This window comes from Gouania willdenowi, chromosome 12, assembly GCF_900634775.1.
Source record: "Gouania willdenowi chromosome 12, fGouWil2.1, whole genome shotgun sequence".
Classification (NCBI taxonomy): Eukaryota; Metazoa; Chordata; class Actinopteri; order Blenniiformes; family Gobiesocidae; genus Gouania; species Gouania willdenowi.
In genome coordinates, this window is record NC_041055.1 from 4,801,344 (window position 1) to 4,815,662 (window position 14,319).

Genomic DNA, 14,319 nt, shown 5'->3' on the forward strand with positions numbered 1-14,319 from the left:
GAGAATCAACAGAGATGTTTAGCCTCAGTGTGATTCAGGTTTTTGTTGTTGTAGGTTCCAAATGCATCTTGGGAAACTTGGAAGTATATTTCAGTGGGAACGCTCACCATCCTAATCATACTTATAGTATATAGGAGACAGCGGGGTCGGGGTCAATTATAATTGTAATTGTATAATTGATAATTAATTACAATTACGGTGTGATTATAATTGGAATTCTACTTCCAATTATAATTGGAGTTTAGATAATTGACTTTGTAATTGTAAATAGCATGAAAATTCAACTGAAACTCTATGTCTACACATCACATAGCACTCACTGCTCTAGGCCAGCTTTGTCCTTGTCTACAAAATACATGTGTACGGTGGCTGGGAAGTGTCAGGTGAACGCATTTAAAGAAATGAACACCAATGCAAAAAGGTCACAACACCAATGCAAAATGGCCACAACGGAAGTGTTACAGACGGACACGTTTCTGGCGGATGTTTTTAACCCGCCAGAACAGAGAAGAACAAGGAGAAGACATCGAAACGCGTATGAAAGTAAGTGAAAGTTGATCAGGATACGCTTATATTTTTCATGTCAGGCTATCATATCATAATACCCGTCCGTCAAAAACACTTCCGTTGTGGCCGGTTTGCATTCGTGTTGTGAACTGTTTGCATTTGTGTTCGTTTCTGTAAATGCATTCACCTGACACTTCCCAGCCACCGTACATGTGTGACCAACCAGGTCAAAAAAGACTGGTTGGAAGTTCACACTTACACAAGCCTCACAATGGGACCCCAATGGTTTGACACGTGCACGACCTGGGCTGCCATTGTGACTACACCCTCAAAGTCATGTATTTCTTTATTTTCTCAATTGTTCAACTGGAATCCTTGTCTGCTCTATCTCATAAAGGTGGGTTAATCCCAACATTTGATTCTGTAGGTGTGCATTCCTCAGATGCCATGGTGCATAATACCTTGTGAATCTTCACACCTATACAGGTAGTAGGTATTAGTACTTCAGCATGAATCATGGTCTGCTGTGGGTTTTTTTTAATATTCTGGATTGGCTGTTATGAGCTATATTATGAAGATCATTTTACCATTAAAAAAAATAAAATAAATCAAGGGTTATAGCTTGAGAAACAAATTAGATGCCAGATCATTGTTTTAGTGTTATTTACAGCTGATTTAAGACATGGTTAAATCATTTAGTAATTGAGAGCGTAATTGTAATTGACTTTCAGGTGGATAAAAATAACCGTAATTTAATTGTAATTTGTAATTAAAAAAATGCTGGCCAACGTAATCGTAATTGAACATGGATAATTGAAGACGTAATTGTAACTGAAAAATGTAATTGACCCCAACCCTGTAGACAGTACCGTACATACTCAATGAGTGTGTAGTATATAGTATGAAGTATGCCATTTCAAACACAGCCCCAGTTTCAGAAACATCCGTTTTACTTACAGTTCTCATCTTTACAATTGCTGGTGACTTTGCGCACTTCCTGTTTGGAGCATACGATAGCACACCCACGCGCTGGAAATTAATTCCATGATCTTTAAAGTGTGAATTATCATTGAACCATGATGCAGATCACTACCAATGTCTGGCAAAGACGAGATTTGGTACTTGGCCGAGATTTGCTCTTGTTTAGACTAAATTAAAGCTCTGAAGTCATTTGAGAAAACAGTAGAATACTTTTTGGATTTTTCATTTCTTCACACATATTTAAACATTGTGTCCAAACCTTTCTTCTAAAGATTTATTTTATTTCAGAGGTCAAATATGGATACGTTTTAACCCAGGAGGTGGGGAATTGAACACTTTCAACGTTAGTGGTACTTTGCATTTCCATGTATAAATGACATAAAAGTATGTAGTATATATAAGACACCGTCAACATCCAAGAAATGGGTGACAAGTAGTGACTATATTTATTTAATTTTGGGGAAACTCTGTCAAATATTTTGAGGATTGAGGAAGATTTGGGAAAAATTAGGTTTATTTAACAATTTGAGAGTAGAAATGACTTCCATCGTGTTATACAAGCATGGGGGAAAAAACCATGAACCCCTGCAAATATTGTAGCGTTTCATTGAATTTCTGACAAATTCAATAAAACTCGACTTGAATAATTGTAAAGTTCTGATTCCAAATAAATCTGTTGAAATGTTGTGTTTTTTTGTATATTTCATGTACTATTTTGCGTGGAGGCAATATTTATGTTTGGATATGATACAGTGATTTAAAATTACTCCCAATTTCTGCTTAATTTCGATCAATAATTCCCATAAAAAGTTTCTATTCTGAATACAGTAGTCCCTCGTTTATCGCGAGGGTTACATTCTAAAAATAACTCGCAATAGGTGAAATCTGCAAAGTATTCAGCTTTATTTTTTACAATTATTATACATGTTTTAAGGCTGTAAAACCCCTCAACACACAGGAATTAACATGTTTCTCTTGTTTAAACACTCTCAAAGTTCAAATCTTTGTAGATTTTATTTTTATTTTTTTTGTAGATTTTAAAACATAAACCTGTTTTCAAACATACAGCACATCAGAGTCACACTGCTAGTGATCAGACATTGATGCCGAACGCAATCAGAGTCTTTGTTGACGATGACGTCAGGTCGTCAACACCGACACTGGTCTGTTCATCCATTCAACCATGGAGTAGAAGCTGTGTGTGACCACCTGGAGCTGTATGACATGGCCTTTATAACCGGGACCGGACTAGAGGAGGAGAATCAGCGAGGAGGTGGTAATAGCAGGTAAAAGTTCTCTCTGTAGCACTGAGCTAGCATAGCATTAATAATAATGCATCAATTTTATATAGCGCTTTATCATAGACACTCAAAATCGCTTTACAGAATTAAGGCATTATTCTTTCACTCCACACTTAGTGGTGGTAAGCTACTATTGTAGCCACGGCTGCCCTGGGGCAGACTGACGAAAGCGAGGCTGCCATAGTGTGCCATCGGCCCCTCCGACCACCACCAACACTCACTCACACACTACATTCATACTAGGCAATGTAAGTGAAGTGCCTTGCTCAAGGACACAATGACAGATACCACTGGGGTGACTGCCACCCCACTGTGGCACCTGGAATTCTCAGTGGTCTCCATCCACCTACTAACCAGGCCCAGACCTGCTTAGCTTCCGAGATCTAACGGGATCGGGCAATGACAGGCTGGTGTTAGCCCCTAATCACACCGGCTTTTTTCACTGGTGGTTTATGTTTATGAGAGGAGAAAAAGGAGCGCAGCTCCTCGCTTCAGCAGACAGTGAAACTCACCAAGATGGATGTGTCGCTGGTGGGTGAACGGAGCATTAGCCAATCAGGATGCAGAACACAATGCGCGTTCATACGCTGTAAAAAAAAATGCATCCAAAATTGAACTGTAAAAAAAATCTGCGAAACACAGAGGCCGCGAAAGGTGAACCGCGTTATAGCGAGGGACTACTGTAATTGCCAAAATTCCTGATCTTAAGTTCCAGAGGAAATTTGGCAGATATTTTACTCCCCTTAGCAACCCTACTGAGATGTCCACAACTATATTATTGGTCATTTACACTGGTTTCTCAGCCATTTTTACTTCCCTCTGCAGGCCAAATTGTATATTTTAATGGGCTGGATTTTTCCCCGAGCCTTGAGTTTGACATATATGTTCTAAAAGGGTGAAATGAGACAATAAAGAGTTTCAAATAACTAGATCACTGTTGGTCAAACCGTGGTTTGTTTCTATCTCTATATTCCATTCAAACCAGAACCATCTTGAAAGAAGTATCAATGCTCATTTTCTGTCCAAGTCTCGAACCATACCCACATTCAGCGCTGTGTTTAAACTTCACTTAGGGTCTGGAGCTAAAAATAAGCAGACCTTAAACCAATGTGCTCAGCAGTTAAAAGCGCGCCTGTGTAATCATTAATTCCCGTCCTGCTCACAGTGTTTCCTTCAGCCGTGTGTTTAAGAATAAACAGTCCGCAGGTTCTGCATTCAGCTGTGAAAACATACGGATTTTAAATGGTTACATTTGACACAGGTCGCGTGTTCCGGTTTCAGCGTGAAACCTCATTTAATTACAGAAGAATTAGATCAAGCACGGAAGCGTGGAAGTAGACGGAGGACCTGCTGAATGTCAGGAACACTCACTAAATACAACGAAAGAACGGAAGACGTCTGAAGTTTTTCTTTTCCTGTTGAACAACCAAAGTGCCATTCAAACACTGCAATGACTCAGCAGTTACACAAACCAGTGTTAATCACCAGTGAGTGAGAGCAGACGGAGGAGGAGACATCCAACCATCCAACCATCCAACCAAGGTAACTCTGAGCTGACAATATCTGACAAGTGCAGATCTTTAATAAAAATCAGCGTCAACATTTTTCTTTCTTTCTGTCTTTTTTAGCCTCGAGCTTGAAGTTGTTCGTGTGGACTTTTAAAAGGTGAGTTCTGTCATGTGGTAAATTTCTGTTTGGATTTTTGAAATGTAGATTTAAAGTCTAATTCAGCTTTTTGATGAAAATGCCAGGATTTTTTGGTCCCACATGAGAATAAACTCAATCCAATTAAACAATGCAATGGCAATGATTGAGAAAACAATATTGTTTTTGTGTTTTTGGAGTCATTCTGTGACTTTTTGTTTTCTTTATTGTATTATCTGTCATTTTGTGTGTTTTTGGATTCATTTTGTTAATTTTTGTTGTCTTTTGTGTAATTTGTCATATTTTGTATTTTTTGTCCTTTTATGTGTTTTTAGAGACATTTTGCATGTTTTGTGTGTTATTGGATTCACTTTGTAAATTTCTGCTGTCATTTTATGCAATTTTTGTCATATTTTGTATTTCTTTTGTCCTTTTATATGTTTTTTTTTTAGTAATTTTTAATTTTAACATTTTTGAATATGAAAAATTCATGTGTTTTTAGAGTCATTTTGCAAATAATTGTTGTCATTTTGTGAGTTTGTGTTGTAATTCTGTCATTTTGTGTTTTTGGACTCACTTTGTGGCATCTTGTTGTCATTTTATGTCATGTTTGGAGTCATTTTGGTTTGGTTTCTAAATCTCTCTCTACTGTGTGAAGTCCCTCCTCTAAACAAACTTGGTTGTTAACAGGTGCATCGTAATTCATCATAGAAAGAATCCCATTTCAATCCCCTTCTATCTATTTATGTACAAGCTAACGGGAAAACTGTTCCATAAACTAAACTTAGATTTACACACATACAGTCGGTGTTTTAAGCTCGTTGTGCACGGGCCCGAGCGGTGCACGTGGCCTGTAGTTGCACTTTAGCGTTGAAAGTGGGGATATAAACCTTCAAGCTGTGAAACACTCGCCTTCAATAGACTTTTTCACTGCCGGCTCTGTTTGATAGCAAAGACTAACAAATCACTTCCTGTTTTCGCAGCCACCAGTGGAGCTTTGCTGATGGATGGGGAGGAGGAAAGGACGGCAGCTGCTTACAAGCCTCCACTTTTACTGAGAACATGCAAAGTGTGTCACAATGTGGCCAGTCCACACATCCCACAGTTCAGCCAGATTTCATTAGAAAATATCATTTTAAAGGCTATATATTTGCTGCTGTTTGTTGTTATTGCCTATCAGAGAATATATAATAATGAAATCCTAATCCAGCTGTGCAAAATACACAAGAATCTAAATAATGACACAATGCATTTTTCTCGTACTGAAGGAAGTGCACACCTGACAAAACACAAATAAAATGTGCCCACAAAGTGCTTTTCTCTCACATTTATCTCTTTCTTTCCAGCTGCTACGGTCAGGGTTTTAATGATAAATTAAAAATGAGGTTTTTTAGTTTATCATGGAGCATTGATTCTCACAGAACTATTCCAGACAACATTGTTTACCAAATGTTAATATTAAATAAAGGATAATGTATCATAAATTAATGGTTAGCTGTCTTGAATAACAACAACAAAGTGTTTTTTTAAAAGTAAACAATAACGGGGACCACAGTAATGTGATTGTATTTGATCTGAGGGCCACATTGTCAACATTAATTTCAGCATTTTAGAAAAATGACCAATCAGAGGAAGATTACAGTGTTTGTGTTTTTATTGTTATGTACTGTATATTCTTTCTCATTTTGTGTGTGTTTGTTGCCATTTTGCATAATTTATTGTTGTTTTGTGTGCTGTGTTCTAATTTTGTGTCTTTTGTTGTGGTTTTGTATCCTTTTCTGTAATTTTTGTTGTCATATTGTGTGTTTTTGGCATTATTTTGATTATTGTAGTTGTCTTTTGTTCTTATTTTTGTTCACTTTTTTCATCACAGCGTGGGCCACAAAAATGTGATTGTATCTGATCTGGGGTCACATTATCAACATTAATGTCAGCATTTAGAATAATCACTAATCTGCGGAAGAATACAGGAGGAACACAGTTTGTGTGTTTTTGTGGTTGTTTTGTGTGTTTTTTGAGTCATTTTGTGTATGTTTGTTGCCGTTTTGCATAATTCATTTTTATTTTGTGTATGTCTTCTCATTTTGTGTCTTTTGTTGTTTTGTATCCTTTGCTGTTATTTTAGTTGTCATCTTTGTGGGTTTTGGAATTATCTTTTGTATATTTTTGTTGTTATATTGTGTATTTTTTGATAATTTTTTCTGTTTTTACAAAGTTTGCTTTGTTTGCGTTTACTTTGGGGGCCACGCAAAATTAGTTCGAGGGCCGCCAGTTGGTCCACGTTTGCCCTAGATCACACCAATCAAATAGACTTTTGTCATTTCCCTATCATATAAACACTAATCTCTCTCAGCTTAGAAACGCAAACATGTTTATATTTGACCAACAGCATCTCCGTCCACTGAACGTTGGTTTTTGAGTAAGCTGCGGCGGTGTGAGTGGACCTTAGGCAAAGCTACAACCGCTCTGTTATTTTAACGGATGGGGTTGGTCCAGCTGAGGTATTCACAAATGGGATTTATGAAACAATAGGCTCAGTGTGGAGCTCCACACTGTGCCCTTCTGGCTGCCAGAGGTCTCCAAGCCGCACTCTTTAAATAGAAAAGTCTCTTTTTTCCCAGTAGGGATGGAGGGCACCTGTGCTTTACTGGTGTTTCTCACCGACACAAATACGCACCAAAACTACTCCAGTGTCAAAGTTTATCCTGGTGGAAAAAGTAGCTAAAGGAGTGAATAAAATAAATCTTATGGGGCCAACAGGGATGTAAAGGGGAAGCCTAGAACCTGGCGATATGCAAACGCTGCAATAATTTCCTCCCAGCATCTGGAAGTGTTTTACACCTTTAAGATTGGTCTGGAATGTGTGGGCTCTGCTCGTTTTTCATTTCCAACTACTTTAAACTGAAAATCAATCCCCCAACACCCCCTTTGACCAAATACAGATAAAACTAACTGAAAATCAACACTTTTCTTTAACAAGTCTTTTTTTTTTTTTTAGCTTTTAGATTGTTTTGTTGGAATGCCTCCACCTCTGTGTTGTCTGTCAGTCAGTCTGATGTTCGAAAATAAAACTGGAAGCATGTCACAGACACATGGAGAGCTTTTTACCATTCAGCTGCAGCCAAACGTACCATTGAAAAATATACAAAGCTTCATAACTGCAGATTTATGGGGTTTTCCTGGACTGTACGAGAAGAAGTTCTCAGAATATATACATGTGATATTCATCTGTGTCCGAGCAGAAAAAAACAATAGTTTGAGAAGACTTTGAAAGGTGGTTCAGTTCAGGATAAAGAAATGTCACTTTATTCTTTACTGAAAACCAAAACGTCATCGGCATATATATCAGTTTCAACATTCACCTTCGTTAAATACTGTAGATTATGTATAACATATGCTTTTATGTACTTGTTCATCTTCTTGTTATCTCTTTTGAATTGTTGGATGATAAAGAGAATGTCCAATGTATAAAAGCTTATAAATTGTCAGGGAGTGGAGGGGTCGTCTTCCAATCGAGCGGTCGGGGTCGTTCCAAGTTTCTCCCAATGGTAAATGAGTGAATTGCATGGCTGCTCTGTCTCCATTGCTGTGTAAATCATTATGTGAATGGGTGAATGTGGCTGATAGTGTAAAGCACTTTGGGATTACCTTTGTGGTAATTTAGCACTACATACACCAAACAAGTACGTTTACCATTTACTCATCCTGAGTAATGTCCTTCCACTTTGGTCAGTCATTTTGATGTTTTCAAACAAACTTCAAAGCATATCAGAAACTTATGGAAAGTTATTTTTAATCATTTAGCAGCAGCAGAATGTCTTCAAATAACTAAACCCCAAAACAAATGTATCTGGTATGAAGTAGTGTTGTTGCTTGATTCTTGTCCAACTCTTGACATTTTAGTCACAGAATTTAAATTTCACATTTTTTGTTGTAAAAATGTAGGAGTGACTGACTTCTATGGGTTAAAACTGGGCTATTACAATTGAATTTTTTCTATTGGCTTAGAATAGTGGTTTGTGACATTTTGGTGGCTTTTTATGTCACTGTTACCACCGCCCTTCCTATAAAAACTAGCATCTGTCGACTCTGCGATCTGTGGCGAGTTAGTTGGATTTGAAAGAATTGTGAATAGAAAGGTATAGTGAGCATTGAGATGGTAGTTAGCATAGCGTAGATTGTTCTTTGGAGAATTTTGAGTATAGACTCCAAGAGCCCCCGCCTGTAATCGAGGCATGAAAATGACATTATCATCAGCATATACGTTGTATTTCAGATTGTTAGGCAGAGAGAGGAAGCAAAATAGATGAATAGATCATTTGCCATATCATATGAAGGTATACACAAGAAAGTTAAAATGCCCAGTATTTATTGGTGCTCAAGTGTAAAGTTCTAAAAGCATTAAATATAATATTCCAATAAAAGATCAACAACATCTTTACACAAGTTGGTAAAAAAAAAAAAAGTACATGTAAGCACGATAATATAAACATATTTTTCAAAGTTCTCAGAGTTAAAAATGGTGATCATTCTTGAATAAAAGCTGTTTGCCAGTATTGTTGTCCTTGCTCTAATGCATCTGTATCGTCTTCCGTATGGAAGAAGTTCAAACAGTCTATGAAGTGGTCCAAAGACAAGCTCAGGGTAGACAGAAATGTCCCCCAATGCAGAAAAGCAAAAGCTCGCTGAGTTTTGATTTCCAGTATAGATATAGATCGTGAAAGCAGGGCCTCATGATCATTCTGACTTTTGGGGTTTTTTGTGAAGGGATGATGGCCTCCAGCGTGGGTAGGTTTGTGCCGACTATGATGTCTTTATGGCTCTTTGGAGAGTCTTCTGTTTTACTGCTGAACCGAATGAGAATCCAGTGACAAAGGACACCCTCAATCAAGCGTCTGTAGAAAGAGATCAGGTGATCTTGTGGCAGGTCAACTTTTACGAGTGTTCACAGAAAATACACTGATCATTGTGAAGCTAGAGTGACGCTATCCAGCCGCTGTTATGGTCTGCAAAATCCTTGGCCCTGATAAATCCACACGGGACAAAACATTGACATGTGGTTCCAGCGGTTGAAACACAAAGGGCCAGATTCACAAAGATCTGAAATAAAGGGTGGTAATTCAGTTGCTTCCCTAAATCCTTTGGTGACGCAGTTTCCTCACCTGCTGTGCGGAATTCACTATGATTGCATTAATCATTAGTGCACGAGCAGAACTGGTGCAGACCGCCCCTATTTAAATGAGCGTTTTGCTCAAAGAGTTTCAGGAAAAGTTCTTTAAAAATGCGTTGATAAATATCTGGATTGCCTTTGTTTAATGCTTGTTAAAGCATGAGATTCTCTATATTACATATAAAGCCATTGCTTTAACCTTGTTTTCTTTATAGGGAACCCAAAGTTTCTGTATAGATCTGATCCTGGCTGTCGAATATTGTTCCTTGTTTCCAGTTTTGCTTGAAAGAATGACTTCTTTGTCTGACACAAGAATGAAACCTTGAAGAAAAAGTGTTTTTTCCATTTTGCCAAACTGTGATGAGTATAGCATGAGGACCGGAAAGTACTAGCACGCAGACGCTAGAGAGATATGCTTTGTGAGCCTCGAGCTCAGGAAAATTATAGCAAACATGTCGTAGCGAATGGAGAGCTTTTAGTTTTCTTGTTAGATACAATAAATCTGTTTCCTCAAAACCCACACACAGAGCCCGGACTTGGCAGGTCTCTTTGGGATTTTTCCTTATCGTTATCAGCCTGGCGGTAGAAACATCAGCCCTCCACCATGGGAGCTGCTCCCCAACCCCGATAGACTTTTTGTTTGTGAAATGTTTCGCCTGTAATTTGTACCACGCCGTCCAAGTTGATGTTAACTCTATTTTTTATCCTTGCCGGTGCAGGAAACTGAAGCTGGAGAAAGAACTGGCTGGAATGCTATGGAGGATACGGTGGGAGGACCTTCAGTTTGAGAGCCCCAATAAATACCACAAAAGGGCTGGAAGTCGACTTACCCTCTCTCAGGTAGACACAGCTCTTACCAAAAAGACCAAAAACGGATACCGCTAGTTTTCGCCTTCACCTAGTTGCAGAGATCATCTAGTTTCTTTACGTGTAGTTAACATACAGATTTATTCTGCAGATTATTTATCATGTTGGTCCACTGGCAAATGCTGAAAATGATGCAACATCAATAATAAGAAAAATAGTTGAACTTATGTTATGAAAACATGTCATTTTTAGTCATGAAAATGTTTTCTACGTGCAGTATGTGATGTCTATAGCTTGTTAAAGGAAGAGAAGCCTGTTATTTTATTGGTTAATTATGTTGGTGGAATGGCCAATAAATCGGCCAATACCGATAACGTGCCGATAAAATCATGCATTACAAATTTTAACTGAAATTCAGACGTTGTTTCTGTTATCCTCTTATGTTTCTCCTGCTTTTATTCACATTTGTTTGCTGTAATTCAAGAATATTTTTATTTACCTCTTCCACTAATGCATCCAACATTTCATTTAGCGCTTGTGATCTTTTCATCTAACATTCTCCACATTAACATAACATGATAAGGGTGTACAAGAAATTGTTTCGGCAATATATCGAGATAATTCACTGCACGGTTAACGTATCGATGCCAAAAAATGTCCAAATCAATTTTTTAATAATTTTTTTTAACTAAAAAAAAAACAATAAATTGTGCTAACATGCACAGCATGTAAACGCTCGGTCACTAGTGAACCACATCAGACCTTGTTAAACAATCTGACTCCTCAATGCATTTAGTCTGGAAGTTACTTTAAAAAAAAAATCTGAATCAGAATCTGTTGTAGAAGCAAAAGTTAAACTTTTTTGAAAAATGGAATTTGACATTTGATAATCAAACCACTTGTTTTTGATATTTAGTTAACATTTACTTCTCGCAAGTTTAAAAGAAATGAAATAAATTGTATATCACCATTTTGTTCTTGTAACGACGAAATTTGTAATTACTGATATCACGATGTACTGTATATCCTGTTATTTAGTATCGGGATATATCGTATTGTGACATGTAAATCGCGAATTGTAACATATCATCAGATTCATGGCAATGCCCACCCTCATAACATAGCATGAGCAAAACCCTCAATATTGGGCGATCTCCACCACTTTTGCACCTGATGTCATTTGCACAGGCAATCTTAGTAAATCACCTGCAACAGGTGATAAACAGGCCCTTTACTACAACAGGCATTTATTAAATAGAAATGCGGGAACATCATCTTATATACTTCTAACAAGACGGTACGACTTAACTTTGTATTAGCTACATGCTAATAGCGTTTTTCGCTTAAATGCTATCACTTTAAGGTTATACTAATTAGCACATGGCGTGATCCATTTCCATTTTATGACAAATATTGCTCCTTTCCATCATTAATAGTTGGCAGAATTGGCTAGTGTTTCAATTTAGCTAGTTAGCGGTTGTGCAGCTAGGTAACGCTGTGGTTTTTGCTCACATCCCTGTGGGGAAGAGGCTCATTGTATTCATCATCATTCAGAGTTTCACACCGTTTACACACTCTTCTGTCTATTAAAACTCTGTCTGTTGCGACCCCGAGCGAGACAGAGTAATTTTGGAGTTTGCACATTCCTTAAAGCATTCCCAGCGGTTAATTGAAGGTGGCTGGTTTCGCTGTGGGATAGACCCTTTTAATACCTCGTCACGTTCTCCAAAGATCAGCTTCTGTCGGCTGAAGACTTAATGCGTCTACCTCGGCTTGCATTTCGAGCCACATGTGCAAGCGTTCATGAGCAGCACATGCATCGCACACACACCTTTTTCATTACTGGTTTTCGGTCTAGTTCCAGGGATAATGTGTGTTAGCCTCAGTAATTTTCCAAGCTTGTGTATTTTCCAGTACGCCGTGCATGTGTTGCCAATATTTGCATTATGTATGAACGTGTAGTCGACTGCTGGCTGGTTTTAATTTCTTTTAAATCACACTCGATATTCGCCTCGAGACAAGCTGTAAACAACACAATCATTTCTTAAATATTGTAAAAGACAGTTTAATTAGCTTGGAAATGTTTTTGAATTGTAATGTCAGCAGTGAGAGTGTTACTGGAATGTGTGTGTGTGGCACAAACTGTGCACGCTGACATGTTTTTTCCCTGGTTTCCACCTTCACAGAGAGGCTCCAGCTACGGCTCCTTGATAACTGCCCATGGAAAATATCAGCTATTTGCAAAAACAGGCTATTTTAAGGTAAGTCTTGGTGAGTTCTGACATTTTCAACTCCTGCGCTCTCCTTTCCCGCCCACACGTGTGTACACTCGCAAAACAAAGCCGGAGCGCTGGAAAGCGGAGAGAAAGAGCGTGTGGGCGAATTTAGGTAGTCGTCTTTTAATGCGAGCAGTAGAAGGCTTCAGTTTTCTGCTTCTCTTTCCTGTTTTCTCACAGTCTTGACACGATCGACAGCTTGTTGGTGCAGATTTATCCTTGTAATCCTTTGAATAAGGAGTGAGAAAAAGCTGCAGAGTGATTCGATGAATGAAAGGCTATTACATTTTCCAAAAGCAGTCAAAGAAAACAGGGGTAAGGTGTTGAAGTGTTGAGGATCCAAATGCAGAAGGACAAAGAGGCAACTCATAAATGACATCGAAGATGATCCACCAGAAAAGACATTGTGACCAAGCAATCATTGGCTGTGTTCGAAATGGCATACTAACGTACTACTCATACCGATGTCAAAAAATAGTATAGTGTGTTCACATTAGATAAGAGTACGTGAGAAATATGTGTACAATATCGGGACGTTTTTGTAAGGTGGGCATACTAGTCATACTCAACCACCTAATGATACATTGCAAATGCAACGTAAAATCGTCCTGGGACCAACTTCAAGCTAATAATGCAACATCCCCATTTCAAAAGAAAAGCATCTCTTCTAGTTCTTTTAACGCTCTTGTTTTAACAAAGGTAACAAAGTTTAGTCAGTAGCACAATGGCGGGTCTCCAAAAATCTCTGAACTGTTGTTATGAAATGTGTTTCTGCAAGTTTTATGAATCAAATGAGCACATGTTGATATTCCGCTTTCTTGCTTAAAATGTTTTCAGAACTTTCAAAGGTGGAGAATCAACAAAGATATTTAGCCTCAGTGTGATTCAGGTTCTAAATGCATCTTGGGAAACTTGGAAGTATACTTCAGTGGGAACAGTCATTATCCTAACCATACATGATATAATAGTATACTCATTGGGTTTGTAGTGTACTCATTTAAAACATGGCCATTGAATAGTGCAGAGAAATGAATCATGGGATGAGAAACACTTGAGTTCAGACAAGAGGAAAATCTTCAACAATTTCTCTGCACTTGCACAGAGACCAGACAGACAGGGGATTGTAATACACAAGAACAGACAAAGAGACTGGGGGAGAACAAAACTATGGGGAAAAAAAGATAAAACTGATTCAGAACCAAAGAAGTCAGGAACTAAGACTATGCATGATTGAAGCAAAACAAAGCCCTGCATTGGAAAGATCCCCATGATGTCAAACGTACTCAGAACTCCATTGGACACGACAAAGGAACCACATATTATAGATAATTGTTGAATATTAAAAAAGAAGTGGGAAGAAATAAGAGACAAGACTTCATATAACGTTTCATCGTAGTGGTGGAAATCTAGTTACAGTTACGCAAAATTAAAGTATAAAAGACAATCAGAAACAATGAAATAACCAGTACAAAACAGCAGTGGGAAAAGACCAAACAATCATTGACTCTCAAAATACTACAAATATCCTGCATTTGAAACAAATAAAATATTACCACTAAAATTCAGAAAAAACAATATCATTGGACATATTACTATACATGTCCAAACAATATCATTGGACATATTACTATAC

The 14,319-nt window shown here is 37.9% G+C and overlaps 1 protein-coding gene and 1 long non-coding RNA gene across 2 annotated transcripts in view; both read left to right on the top strand.

The window, feature by feature from the left end:
* npr2 (natriuretic peptide receptor 2) overlaps nt 1-14,319 on the top strand; it is a 68,723-nt gene that overhangs the window by 27,304 nt on the left and 27,100 nt on the right. The window contains exons 8-9 of the mRNA XM_028462698.1: nt 10,323-10,443; nt 12,597-12,671. Coding sequence (XP_028318499.1) covers nt 10,323-10,443; nt 12,597-12,671 — 196 coding nt within the window. The remainder of the gene's footprint in view (nt 1-10,322; nt 10,444-12,596; nt 12,672-14,319) is intronic.
* On the top strand, nt 4,035-5,487 carry LOC114473221 (uncharacterized). Its single transcript, XR_003675232.1, has 3 exons — nt 4,035-4,331; nt 4,418-4,454; nt 5,417-5,487. It is a non-coding gene; the product is annotated as an uncharacterized LOC114473221 (long non-coding RNA).